The sequence below is a fragment of the Panthera uncia genome (genome assembly GCF_023721935.1).
Source record: "Panthera uncia isolate 11264 chromosome B3 unlocalized genomic scaffold, Puncia_PCG_1.0 HiC_scaffold_1, whole genome shotgun sequence".
Lineage (NCBI taxonomy): Eukaryota > Metazoa > Chordata > Mammalia > Carnivora > Felidae > Panthera > Panthera uncia.
The window spans coordinates 115,114,037-115,128,660 of record NW_026057582.1 but is presented as its reverse complement, the minus strand read 5'-3'; the positions used below and the strand labels follow the sequence as shown (position 1 = coordinate 115,128,660).

At 36.5% G+C, this 14,624-nt stretch overlaps 1 protein-coding gene across 3 annotated transcripts in view; it reads right to left on the bottom strand.

Annotated features, from left to right (window-relative positions):
* The window catches only part of SCAPER (S-phase cyclin A associated protein in the ER), a 522,663-nt gene that overhangs the window by 80,968 nt on the left and 427,071 nt on the right, over positions 1–14,624 (bottom strand). For all 3 annotated transcript variants that reach the window (XM_049611895.1, XM_049611896.1, XM_049611897.1), the window contains one exon: positions 4,953–5,185. In XM_049611895.1, coding sequence (XP_049467852.1) covers positions 4,953–5,185 — 233 coding nt within the window. The remainder of the gene's footprint in view (positions 1–4,952; positions 5,186–14,624) is intronic.

Sequence of the window (14,624 nt, the reverse complement as noted above, 5' to 3'; positions counted from 1 at the left end):
GTCTTCAATAAATGGTGCTGGAACAAATGGATAGCCACTTGCAGAAGAATGAAATTGGATTCCTATCTTACACTGCTCACAAAAATGAACTTCAGATGGATTAAAGACTTAAGTGTAAGACCTCAAACCATAAAACTCTTAGAAGAAAATACAGGGAAAAACTCCTTCACATTGGACTTGGCAAATATTTTTTTGCATACGATAAGAAACAGAAACAAAAATGAACAAGTGGGACTACATCAACCTTAGAGGCTTCTGCACAGCACAGGAAACAACAAAGTGAAAAAGGAGCCTATTGAAAGGGAGAAAATATTTGCAAATGATATACCAGATAAGGGGTTCATATCCAAAATATATAAGGAAATCTTACCATTCAATAGTAAAAACACAAATAGTCTGATTAAAAAGTGGGCAAAGGACCCAAATAGACATTTTTGCAAGGAACATACAGATGCCCACCAGGTACAGGAAAAGACACTCAACATCACCAATTATCAGGGAAAGTGCAAATCAAAACCACAATGAGATCCACTTCAAACCTGTTAGAACAGCAAGTATCAAAAAGACAGGAGATAATTTTGGCAAGGATGTCAAGAAAAGTGAACCCTTGTACACTTTTGGTGGGAATGTAAATTTGTATAGCCACTGTGGAAAACAGTAGGGACATTCCTCAAAAAATTAAAAACACAACTACCATACAATCCATCAATTCTACTTCTGTGTATACATCTGAGGGAAATGAGTCACTATCTCAAAGAGATACCTGTACTCCCATGTTCATTGCAGCACTATTCACAATAGCCAACACATGGAAACAACTCTAAGTGACTATAATGGATGAATGAATAAAGAAAATGGGTGATATGTGTGTGTGTGTGTGTGTGTGTGTGTATAATAGAATATTATTCATCCAAAAAAAGAAGGAAATCCTTCCATTTCCAATAACACTGATGGACCCTGAAGACATTATGCTAAGTAAAATAAGTCAGACAGTAAGATATATACTGTATGATCTCACTTACATATAAGTAGAATCTAAAAATGCCAGACTTCTAGAAATGGAGAGTAGAATGGTGGTTACTAAGGCGTAGGGGCTAGGGAAAATTAGATGTTATTAAAGGGCACAAACTCTATAATATGACTAAGTTCTGGGGATTAATGTATAGCACGGTGACTATAGTTAACAAGTTGCTAAGAGAGTAGCATTTATTAATTAATTAATTTATTTACTTTTATTTATTTTTTAAATTTACATCCAAGTTAGTTAGCATATAGTGCAATAAATAATGATTTCAGGAGTAGATGAGTAGCTCATCCCCCCTCCCACAACCCCTCCATTAACCCTCTGTTTGTTCTCCATATTTATGAGTCTCTTATGTTTTTGTCCCCCTCCTTGTTTTTATATTATTTTTGCTTCCCTTCCCTTATGTTCATATGTGCATCTGTTTTGTATCTTAAAGTTCTCATATGAGTAAAGACATATGATTTTTGTCTTTCTCTAATTTCACTTAGCATATTACCTTCTAGTTCTAGTTCCACCCACATAGCTGCAAACGGCAAGATTTCATTCTTTTTGATTGACAAATAATACTCCATATATATACCACATCTTCTTTATCCATTCATCCATCAATGGACGTTTTGGCTCTTTCCATACTTTGGCTATTGTTGATAGTGCTGCTATAAACATGGGGGTGCATGTGTCCCTTCAAAACAGCATACCTGTATCCCTTGGATATATACCTAGTAGTGCAATTGCTGGGTCATAGGATAGTTCTATTTTTAGTTTTTTGAGGAACCTCCATACTGTTTTCCAGAGTGGCTGCACCAGTTTGCATTCCTACCAACAATGCAAAAGAGATCCTCTTTCTCCACATCCTTGCCAACATCTGTTGTTGCTGAGTTGTTAATGTTAGCCATTCTAACAGGTGTGAGGTGGTATCTCATTGTGGTTTTGATTTGTATTTCCCTGACGGTGAGTGATGTTGAGCATTTTTTCATGTGTCGGTTGGCCATCTGGATGTCTTCCTTGGAGAAGTGTCTATTCATGTCTTTTGCCCATTTCTTCACTGGATTATTTGTTTTTTGGGTGTTGAGTTTGATAAGATCTTTATAGATTTTGGATACTAACCCTTTATCTGATATGTCATTTGAAAATATCTTCTCCCATTCTGTCGGTTGCCTTTTAGTTTTGCTGATTGTTTCCTTTGCTGCGCAGAAGCCATTTATTTTGATGAGGTCCCCATAGTTCATTTTTGCTTTTGTTTCCCTTGCCTCTGGAGACGTGTTGAGTAAGAAATTTCTGCAGGCAAGATCAAAGAGGTTTTTGCGTGCTTTCTCCTCGAGGATTCTGATGGCTTCCTGTCTTACATTGAGGTCTTTGATCCATTTTGAGTTTATTTTTGTGTATGGTATAAGAAAGTGGTCCAGGTTCATTCTTCTGCATGTTGCTGTCCAGTCTTCCCAGCACCACTTGCTGAAGAGACTGCCTTTTTTCCATAGGATATTCTTTCCTGCTTTGTCAAAGATTAGTTGGCCATTATGTTTGTGGGTCCATTTCTGGGTTATCTATTCTGTTCCATCGATCTGAGTGTCTGTTCTTGTGCCATTTGTTTGTTTTTTGTTTCCTAGGACCTTGTATGGTATCTAGCACAAAGTGCTACAGGTGACCATAGTATGAACTGATATATATTTGAGAATCTCTTAGATCTAGACACTTGACTGAACCATGTAAAATAATGAGAATAAATACTGTTATTACCATCTCTGTTATATATCCTCTTGCCTCTTTTATATCACACGAGAAGAAAGGGACATATGTCAGGGTAGTGTGCTCGGCTCCAGCTCTACTTCTGGAGTATAGGCTAGAGAACAGCACCAAAGACTGTTGGAACTTTCTGTCCAGTTTTACAACTCTACAGATATAAGGTGACAAAAAACTCCCAGGTAATGGCAGGGAGTGGAGTGAGATTTCTTGTTAGTTTATATCTGAGAAGGTGAGAGAGCAAGCATGGAAATAATTAGACATGTTCTGTTTGCTTCTGATCCAAAATATAGTTTGTGGTTCTACACAAAGTCATCATCAATCAACTAACAATGCATTATTTATAAGAAAACCTTCAGCAGAAGTGGTTCAAGTCAGAGAAACAGTGGCAGAGTTTTGTTCTGAAAGGCTGTAATTGTCAATCAGTCTTTTTAAGTTATCTGAGTTATTTGGTTTGGGAGATTACCACTGTTATTTCTTCCTTAATACCTTCTTCCTTTATAGAGGATCTGGTAACTATAATAATATATAATAATATATGTGAAAATGTATGTCCTTTCTCCTGGAAAGCCCATTAGAATTACACTGAAGCACTTGGCTGGGCAAGGCTGTGGCTATGTTGCCTGGACGAGAATGCAGGGTTGCTGCATCACACAGTAGCCCAAGGGAGAATGTAGGGACAGAATAGCACTTATCAACCGAGGAGCTAGGTTCTACAGTGACCAAAGGAGATGGGGAAATTGAATGGGATAAAGCAAATGAGAGAAAGGCCAGGGAGGTTATAAGTCAAGTGTTGTAGGGGCTCCTGGGTAATCTCAGTCAGTTAAGCGTCCAACTTCAGCTCAGGTCATGATCTCAAGGTTCATGAGTTCGCGCCCCATGTTGGGCTCTATGCTGACAGCTCAGAGCCTGGAGTCTGCTTCGGATTCTGTGTCTCCGTCTCTCTCTGCCCCATCCTCGATCCTGCTCTGTCTCTCTCTCACTCTCTCAAAAATAAATAAACATTAAAAAAAAAGTTTAAAAAACCTGTTGGGATGAGCACTGGGTGTTGTATAGAAACCACTTTGACAATAAATTATATTTAATATAAAAAATTAAAAAAAAGTTAAGTGCTATAAGGTAAATCGTTGTAGACCCAAAGGACCTAGTACTTTCTAGCAATAAATATGCTTGGGGAGAGAGGGCAGGCAGATGGAAGGGATATGTGAACAAAATAATCAAGGGTAAGAAAGATACTGAATGAAACAACTGTTCCCAAGAAAGCACTACAAGAAACCAGCAGAAATATAAGAACTGTTTTGAGACAAATGAAGAAGAAGGCATTCTCTTTTCTATTAACCTACCATAAGCTTCAGAGCAACAAATTTCATGGATTTTTCAAACTGGAGATCAGTGCTGATCACAGAAAAGTTGCAGATAGGTGGGGCAGGTAAGTGATTAACACCAAATGGAACCCTATTGGGAAATTAAATGTCCTACTTGATTCAAGATGCATGAGAAAAAAAGAGTTCAGATGTCAAAACAGGAGTAAATTTCCCTGGAGAAAAGGTGACCTTAGCAGGGTTGACCTTGAACAGGTGTCAGAAATAGCTACATTTGTGTAGAGCAAAGCACACAGATTTTGGTAGTCCAGCAAGACCTGAGTTCCAATCTCAAATCTCCTACTTACTTGTAAATCTATCTATTAAATAAACTTAGGCAAAGCACTTAACCTCCCTGAGCATTTTCACCACCTACAAAGTCTAAATTAGAAATCCTACACTTCAAGGGCTGCAAAGCCTCTACTACATTATAATACCTTACACATAATGAGTGCTCCATAAATGGTAGCTATTACTGTTTTAAGTCCAAATCAAATTTAAAACAAGAGATGACCTGAAATAGGAGAATTCTCAGAAATTCTTGATTTGGGAATAGTTGACAGCAAGAAAGTTATAAAAGCTTGGATACTACATATTCTAATATCAAATATCTAAATATCAATAATGACAGATGAGCTCTAACTGTATTGCTTTTCATTAACAGGATTTTTCTTCTCTGTGGTACAAAATGTAGTGTATTTATTGCCAAGAATTTATGGACGGTATCATGAGAACCAATACCATCATATGGACCCTGAGATTTAAATTATTTTAATATAACTTTTTTTTTGTAAAGAAGAAAGTTTGAAGAAGTCTAACAATTTTACCTGATGAGGTCCTGAACTCGACTGTTAAAAGTATCACCTTGTGAGGGTTTGTTTTTCATTTCCTGTGTCGATATTTTTGGTGTATCTGGCTGGCTGTTTCCATCTGGTCGATTGGCAATCAGGCAGCTAAAAACCACAGCACTGACTTTGAGAAGTCCAGTTGTCAAACCTTCAAAAAGTTGCTTATTTGTATTTCTTCCCAAAATAGCATTATTTTCATCTGGAACATAAACCTAGATGGAAAAAAATACAGTAATTATATTTCAGGAAAACCACCAGAAGTGGACAGAGATAATGTGGAACATTTCTGGAATCATAAATAATTTTGAAATTGTAGAAGTGGCTAGCTAAATATTAGAGTGTTGGTTCTGAAGTTAGATTGCTGAGTTCAAGTCTCAGCTTTATCCTTGCTAGTTGAGCGACCTTGGGCATGTTGCTACTTCAAAGCTTCAATATATTCTCATTTATAAAAGAGGGACAACAACAGTGCCTATATCATAAGATTCTAGTGAGGATTAAATGAGTTAATCCACATAAAATGCTTAGCTCATGCCAAGGCATACAGTAAGTGCTCAAGAAATAGTATTTATTCAATTGAATACATTATATTAACAATTTATATGAGCCCAGAAAATGAACCAATTGGTAAACTGACAACATTGTTTTCTTGTTAAAGTGAGTTCTAAAAATATCTAATCTGAATTCCTCTATTAAAATCAAATTCGTATTTCTTATTACAGAATGGTAAAACAGTTTTTGCCTAATACCTAGTGTCATATTCAGCTATTCTTGTATATAGTTTACAAGAAGTAACATGGTTAAAAGTTGGGACTAGGAGTCAGAACCTGGGCTTGGTTTCTGACTCTACAGTTACATGGTCTTAGACAAATTCCTTAACCTTTCTGTGTCTCTATTTCCTCAATTGTGAAATGAGGATAATCATAATCATAGCAGTAAATCAACATGTGTAAATTCTTAGAACAATGTCTGGCACATAGGTAAGCCACACAGAAGTGTTATCTGTTACTATATTTCTACTCTTACTATGATTCCTACCATTACCATTACCACATAAACAGTAAATACTACTGTATATGAGTAACAGTTCTCACAGAGAAGGATGACTTAAGAAGTACAATAGCTAGGGGTGCCTGGGTAGCTCAGTTTGTTAAGTGTAAGCTCAGATCATGATCTCATGGTTTGTGAGATTGAGCCCCATGTTGGGCTCTGCACTAACAGTGTAGAGCCTGCTTGCGATTCTCTTTCTCTGCCTCTTCCCTGCTCTTTCTCTCTCTCAAAATAAATAAGTAAATAAACATTAAAAAAAAGTACAATGGCTGGATATATAATTACCAGGCTGGGAGCTCTGTGCCCTTGGTCTGTAAGGGCTCACTCTTCCCAGGGAGAGGTGGGGTTGACTCCTAAAAGCCTTACTACCAAGAAAGGGGAAGAGACAATAAGCTAAGGGTGGGAAGAAGAGGTCTGGATGGAATCAGATGGTACTGTATTCAAGATCTAGTTTTTCTTCTAGGAGATTACATGACTCAAAGTAACAATTTTACATTTATGAGACTTGGTTTCTGTATCTGCCTACCTACTAGGACTACTATAAAGTTCAAATGAGATGATGAGTAGAAAAACACCCGGCAAATTATTACACTTCAAATGCATTTAGTATAATCAGCCTTTGCTTATCCTCACTCTTCACCTGCATCAGTCCTATCAAAAGAGGAATAAATACTCACTTGGATTAAAAAAAAAAGAGGATCTTTATAAACACAAGCTAATGTCCCCTTCATTCCTTTCTGTTGTTGTTAATTTAGACATGCCATGAAAGTCACTTTTCTGAGAAGAGCCTGTTTAAGACTGCCGACCGTAAGTTCTATCTGACCATGGAGCCATTCCTAAACCCAAGTAATTACAGCAGAATCTTTCTGCAGTCTATGCCCCAATTAACTGATGAAAGCTCCCTTTGAAACTCTATAGTAGTTATAAAACAGTCACACAAACTTTCGATTGTGACTAGTGTAACCTAGCCTATCCCAATATAGCAGGTGGTATATGAGAATGGAATTTGAACCTAGGATTTCTATGTAAGTCAGGATGAGCTGGGTTATGCTGCAGTGAAACACTCCTCAAAAATTTCAGTGGCTTCAAACAATAAAGTTTTATTTTTCATTCAAATGACATGTTCGTCTCAGGCCAGCTGGGGCTCTGCTCTGCATCCTTGTTGTCTTTACTCTGGAGTGACAAAGCAAGTACCATTTATAGCAACAATAACCAATAGAACTTTCTAAGATGATGCAAGTTTTTAAGTCTACACTGTTCTATATCTGCACTAGTCACATGTGGCTGTTGAGCACTAGAAATGTGGTTAGTGTGATACAGGGATTGTATTTTTAAATTTAATTAATTTTAACTTTAATATTGGCTAGTGTATCAGATAGTACAGAGCACTATAGGTCACAGTGGCAGAGAAGAAAAAAAATCTCTGTAAGGTCTTGAATCAACATTAAATGCATTACCTGAAAGTGATCTTCTCATTTTTGTTCACACCTTATTGGCTAGAATAATCATACCATCCAACCCAACCACAAGAGAACCAAGAAATGTCATCCAACTGTGTATGTGGAAAGAGGAAGAGAGGCAGGACATTTGGTCCGTGGTACTATTGACTGCATGATATTGTTTCTTCCATTACGCCTACACAAATATCATTCATGGTTAAGTTCTTTAGCATATGATGATTACATTTACTTTCTTATACAAATTTTTGGTCTCAGGTAACTTTTTTTCATATGCTGAATTTCCTATTTATCTGTCATTAATTCATTGTCAATCTTTCTGGTTACAGTGAAATTTCCTCTCAAGTTCAGACACAGCAGAAATTGTTGATTCTTTTTCTTTCCCCAGTGGAGACATTCCCCCTGAAACCTACAACACCCCTGCACTAATATGGACTGTCTGCTCTGTAGGCCTGTGACACAACTCTCCTCTTGGGATTGCCCTTCATCTTCATCTTAAGAATTCCTTCCACCCCTTCCTGGGTTAGATACCCTTGTTTCTTGGATTCCATGTCTTTTTTTTCTTCCCATGCTCTCATTTTGTTGAGGAATATATTCCAACAAGTTCCTAAGAAAGATTGCATGGAAAGAAAAATTTTGAGACCAGTGAGTCTTTATAGATCTTTATTTCATCCTTATACCTGAATGATGGTTTGGCTGAATGGAGGATTCTTGGTTGCAACTACTTTTCCTTCAGACTTGTGAAAGACTGCTCCGTTATTTCCTACTCCAAGGGCTGTCATTAAACGGTCCAAACAAATTCTAATATTTTTGTACATGGTCTGTTTTGTCCTCTCTAGAAACTTTCAGGAACTTCTTATCCCTGATTTCCTGTGTCTTGGTATAGATTCTCCTTCTCCTTCTTCCTTCTTGTGTGTGTGTGTGTGTGTGTGTGTGTGTGTGTGTGTGTGTGTACACAAAAACTCAGTACTCTTTTCAATCTGAAAACCATGTGTTTCACTTATGGGGACATTTCTTGCATTATTTCCTTGCTAATTTCCTCCCACTCACTTTTCTCTGCTGGACTTCGGTCCTGAACTGAGCCTGTAATTTTCTTATATTTTGTTTTCTTCAGCTTTTCACCTCTTTGCATTTTGTCCTACTTCTTAGATGATTTCCTTAACTTTATTTTCCAGTCCTTCTACTGAGTTTTTCATTTCATCTATTGTATTTCTAATTTTCAGGAGCTATTTTTAGCTCCCTGTATGCTTTGTTTTTATAGTATTTTTGTTTCATGGATATATTTCTCATCTCTGTGAAGTTATGCTTTTTTTAAGATTTTCTTCTGTTTCTTACATGGTCTCTGTTTCCTGTGAGTTCTTTCTCTTTAGGTTGTAAGCTTTCCATAAATAAGTGGTAATGTAGGACTTTCTGTTCATACTCAAGACTGATGCATAGATAGATTAGTTTATCACAATCTTGATCCAATCACAAGATGGACACACACTCTGTGTGAAGGGCTTCAATTTAGATGACTAAACAGAGACCCAGCTTTTCCACTGGGAAATCCCAACTATTAGTAGTATAGGTATGTTCTCCCAGGAGAGTTAGTTTCAGAAGAATGAAATCCTATATCTTCTAAGCCTGGAGTATATAACATGGCCTATCCATTTTTGCAGAGATTCATAGAAGAAGGAGGCCAAGTGTCTCACTATTTAAGGAATAGATTTTCACTTAGTCATTTTGTTTTTGTAGGATTTTTTTGTGTCTGTATATGGTGTCCCTGTACCTGGAGAAACTTTAGGTTTCAAACTTGTTTCTGCCACCATTGAGGGGAGTGTCATTTGGCGGCACACAGAGCACATGAAATCTAGGGTATCTAAACTGTCTCTTGTTTAGACTTTCAACCAATTACCCTCTTTCCAGCCCCACTTGTATCCTCATTTTCTGAGATACTTGGTGACTCTAATTCTTGAACCTTCTGGGGTTCTGTGGCACAAATTTTCTTCTGACATTTTTCTTCCATTAATTTAGGTTTTAGCTTTTAGACAACTGTCCTTTAAGTATATGCTTCCCAGATTAAAACAAATTTGCTTTCCTTTTCTATTTTCTTTGTTTTTGAGGATTCAGGCCTATATCTATCCACTATTAGTGGGGCCCCCCAGGCAGAGAAAATATAACTTGTGTTTTCAAGTTGGCCACATTTTAAAATTAACTCAATAAATCCACTAAAAACACAACTTTCTTTTTCTTTTACACACTACAGAAAGAATAGGAGAAATACATTTCTGGGTAATGTCAGTTTCTTCATCATCACAAAATTTCATAATCCTTTCTTTTCAAAAACCTTGTACTGATTTTCATCATTTCAAATAAAACACTATGCATGTGTATTTAGTAATCTTTCACTTAATTAGAAGTACTTCATCCATTTATTTCATCTTTGAAGAATTTAGTTTGAGAATTAATAAAAAATTTAAAAAAACTGAGGTACCAAAATTAATGACACTTATTTAATCACCTGCTTATCTAACATTTGAGTATCTACTACATACATGATCAAGGGATCAGAGTGATGCTCTGCTCACCTTATGGGTCATTCAGACCCTACAAACTCTGATTTTATAAACAAATGTAAGAAGCTGTGGTTTCATGGTTTACAGAGGAACAGAAAAAACAATATAAAAGAGGAAAGTGGTGACTATTTTAGAGGCAGGCAGTAGCAAAAGGTGACACTGATTCTGGAAGCACAAGAAAGGACAGATATGAGTGCAAAAAAGGTATTACAACATGAGACTCAGTTGTCTTTATTAGTTAGACTTACTTATCTTTATTTCCTCTGAAATTATCATTTAGTATATATCAGTATAACTGCTTATGCTCCAAAAAACAAACAAAAAAAAAAAAAAAAAAAAAAAAAAAAAAGGATAAATTGTGAACAATACTCACTGGGAGAGGGGAAGAGAAGGAAGGACAGAGACTAACATCTATGAGGTTTTTCTACTAAGTCAAACATGGTTAAGCATTTTTCCTGTATCATAACATTTAATTTTTACAGATTGAGAATTCAAGTTCAGAGATATCAAGGACATGCCCAAGTTTCACAGCTAATTAAAGGAAAGGTCCAGTACTTGAACCTGAATTTAATAGACTTTAAAGCCCGTGTGCACTGACTCCTCACATTGGGTATCTCTTTTACTGAAGATTCAGCAGAAACTTTTTCTTTGGTGGAGGGAAGTAAAAACTGATCATGAGCCAAACAATGTCTTTCTGATGTCTCTTCCATTAAAAAAAAAAAAAAAAAAAGAATTCCATAAGTGCTTTATTCTTGGCCAAAGGGCAAGAATACATTATATTTAAGGATTGTTGGGATAATTCTGGGTGAAATATACTAATCTCATTATCCAGAAACTGTCAATGTGGTTTGAGCATCAAATGTCACTTCTTCATCAGCCCTAAGAAAATAAGCTCAGTGTAAAGTAAATCAGATATATTTTTACAATATGCCTATATTCTCTGTCCATAGCTGGTAACTTTTGATTTTCTATTTCATTGGGACTTTCTACTTAATTTTAGAAATACCATTTGGCAGTTTCTTCATAAAGTAAACACAAACTGAAAAACCTCCCTAATAATCTGGCAGTTATATGAAGAATGCTCGTGGCCTGCAGGAGCTTAGCTTCCCTTGTTAGGCCTGCTGCAGTGAATCCTGGGATTTCAGACCTAGGTCAAAAGGATGTCACTGTACTGAACAGTCTTTTACTTTCTCCCCATAATTTACTATTTTCCAACAGTCTAAGTTAGCCTGACATTCAGTTCAGCTCCTTATCATATTTTTCCATAGAATTTTGTGTTTGTATGTGTATTTTCTCATTTAGTATTGATCCTTTCACTTCTGAGAACAGAATTTTCTTTTGCTTGTAACCTTTACTGAAGTGTTTTTTGTGTTTCATCAGGACATTTTATTCAAGTGGTCACAGAAATTCTCCTTATCCTTCTATATAGACTTTTCTTTTCCTGCTTTTAAATCATTTAACAGCAACGATTTAATAGGAAACCAATGTTTCATCTAGGAAAGAATTTCAAAATTGCCTAAATTAAGGTAAGGAGGGGCTTATTTTCAGTGAGACAGAAAGGTTCTTTCTAGTCTTCAAAAATGAGATTTGATAAAAAGAAACTTGCAGGGGAAAGTATCTACACTGTAAAGGATAATGTATTCAGAGCACTACTCTATACTGTTGTCTTTTGTCTAGTTGGGTATCGCTGTTACTTGCCAGAGGTAAAATAACTCATTAGCAGCCTGCTCTTTTGGGACACTTAGTAGATGAAAGGCACACCTAGAGTTCTAATACATGTTTATAGACCAACACTAGAGTTTAACTTCCTTCCAGCACAGTTGCAGGCCAAGGGCACATTGCAAGTTGAGGAGCCTGTCCTTTAGGAAAGGTGTGCTAGCAACATCCTCCCCTCCCCCCTGCTCACTGCCCCCATCTATTGCACACCTGGCTTACCTGAGTCTGGAACACATTCCATCCTGGGGTGGGTGGTCTCTGAAGGGCAGGGGAAGGTTACCTTCCCAGCATGCACCAGTGCTTATAACTATCACCTGGTGGTATGTACCTGACCTGGCCTGGGAAAAAACAGAGCTATGTAGCTTTTGGCTCTTCTGAATCTGTCACTCCTGAGGCAGAAATCTAAAACCACAATTTTTCTCCAATGGATGAAAGGCATTTCCCTTAGTATATTTCTTCAGAATACACTTGTGGTCATTACCTTACAGTAGCAAATTACAGGTTGACTTCATGTACATATTCTTACTATAAAATTTCCCCTTCCTCTCAAAAGATATTTTAGCTTCTTAAAATCTACAGGTATTTCATATAGTTTTAGATCTAGAAAGAATTTCTGAATCAAATTTTTTCATTTTATATTTGAGAAAATCATGGCCCAGAGGAGGAAAATTTACTGAGGATAAAGAAACTATCAAGGTTGGAATAAGTACTGTGTGTCTTCTCTAAACCTACTCCAAGGAGAAATCCAATATTTATAGGCCCAAACCGTGAGGCAAAGTGTTTTGGCAAAATTAAGTTAAAAGTCATTGTCACTTTTAAAAGGCAAATTTACATTTTTCCTCCCACTACCTCACACTATGAAAGTAATTTCAAAAACTTCCTACATTCTTCTTTGCAATACAGAAAGATGCTTTTCTTAGTAGTACAAATCCATCCTTTTGTAACGTGATTTCCCGAGAGAGAAAATTAACTTGGTAATCAGTGGTAATTCTATCCAGATAATTTTTAGTATTGTGAAGTTGGGTTTATGTATTTTTAAGTTGTACAGTGTGTTTGTTCACAATGGTAAGAATATGATTTAAGTTCACTGAGAACCAACAGAAGATTGTTTAGAAATACAGGCCTACATCAAGAACCAAGAATAATTTCAAATAAACAACCTAACCTTACACCTGAAGGAGCTAGAGAAAAGAACAAACGAAGCCTAAAGCCAGCAAAAGGAAGGAAATAATAAAGATTAGAGCAGAAATAAGTGAAAGAGAAGCTAAAAAAACACAATAAATAGATCAATAAATCTAGGAGATAGTTACTTGAAAAAAATTAGAAACACTGATAAACCTCTAGACTTATCAAAAAGAAAAGAAAAAGGACCCAAATAAAATCACAAATGAGAGAGGAGAAATAACAACCAACACCACAGAGATACAAACAATTATAAGAGAATATTATGAAAAACCATATGCCAACAAATGGGACAACCTGAAAGAAATGTATAAATTCCCCAAAAACAAAATCCAGGGCCAGATGGCTTCACAGGCAAATTCTATCAAACATTTAAAGAGGAATTAATACCTATTTTTCTCAAACTATTCCAAAAATAGAAAAGGAAGGAAAAACTTCTAAATTCACTCTATGAGGCAGCATTTCCCTGATACCAAAACCAGACAAAGACTCCACTAAAAAAGAGAACTACAGGCCAATATCCCTGAAGAACATGGATGCAAAAATTCTCAAGAAAATACTAGCAAACTGAATCCAATAATGCATCAAGAGAATCAGTCACCATGATCAAATGGGATTTATTTCTAGGTTGAAAGGGTGGTTCAATATTCCCCAATCAGTCATTGTGATACACCACATTAATAAAAGGATAAGAACCATATGATCATTTCAAGAGATGCAGAAAAAGCATCTCACAAATATCCACTTATGATAAAAACTCTCAACAATGTAGGTTTAGAGAGAATACCTCAACATACCTCAATATAACAAAGGCCATATATGAAAAATCCACAGCTAAAATCATCTTCAATGGGGAAAAACTGGGAGCTTTTCCTCTATGATCAGGAACATGACAGAGATGTCCACCCTCACCACTATTATTTAACATAGTACTGGAAGTCCTAGCCACAGCCATCACATAATAAAATGAAATAAAAAGGCATCCAAATTGGTAAGGAAGAAGTGAAACTTTCACTATTTGCCCACTGTCACTTCACAGGGACTTCTCTTGTAGTAATAATGGTAGTGAAAGAGGCGGCAGTGGTAAGAACAGCTGACAATTAGCGATCAGCTAACAATGTAAGACACTGTGCTAACAACTTCACCCAGATCAACACACTTAATCCACACAATATTCCCACAGACCAGTACTGCTGTTCCTATTTTCAGAAAAGAAATCCAGGGTTTAGAGAGGTTAAATACGGCAGAGTAAGGGCCTCAATCCAGGCAGCCCCCCTGCTGAGCCTGAGCCTTTAACTACTTTACTACACTGTAGTGAGGGTTAATCAAGATGACATGTGAAAGTGCTTGGAAATTAGAAAGCACTAAACAAGTGTGAGGGAATTTTTATTGCCACTTCCAGATACTTAGACAAGTGACCACAATTAGCTTTCATCCAATGTTAATAATTTAAATATTGCTTCCCCTTGTAACAGCTATTCAAAAGACAATGCTTCATATTCAGCAAAAGCTGCAAAAGTACCTGTGAAGGTGTTTTTTTTAAATATGGAATTTATTGTCAAATTAGTTTCCATACAACACCCAGTGCTCATACCAACAGGTGCCCTCCTCAATGCCCATCACCCACCCTCCACTCCCTCCCACTCCCCATCAACCCTCAGTTTATTCTCAGTTTTTAAGAGTCTCTTATGGTT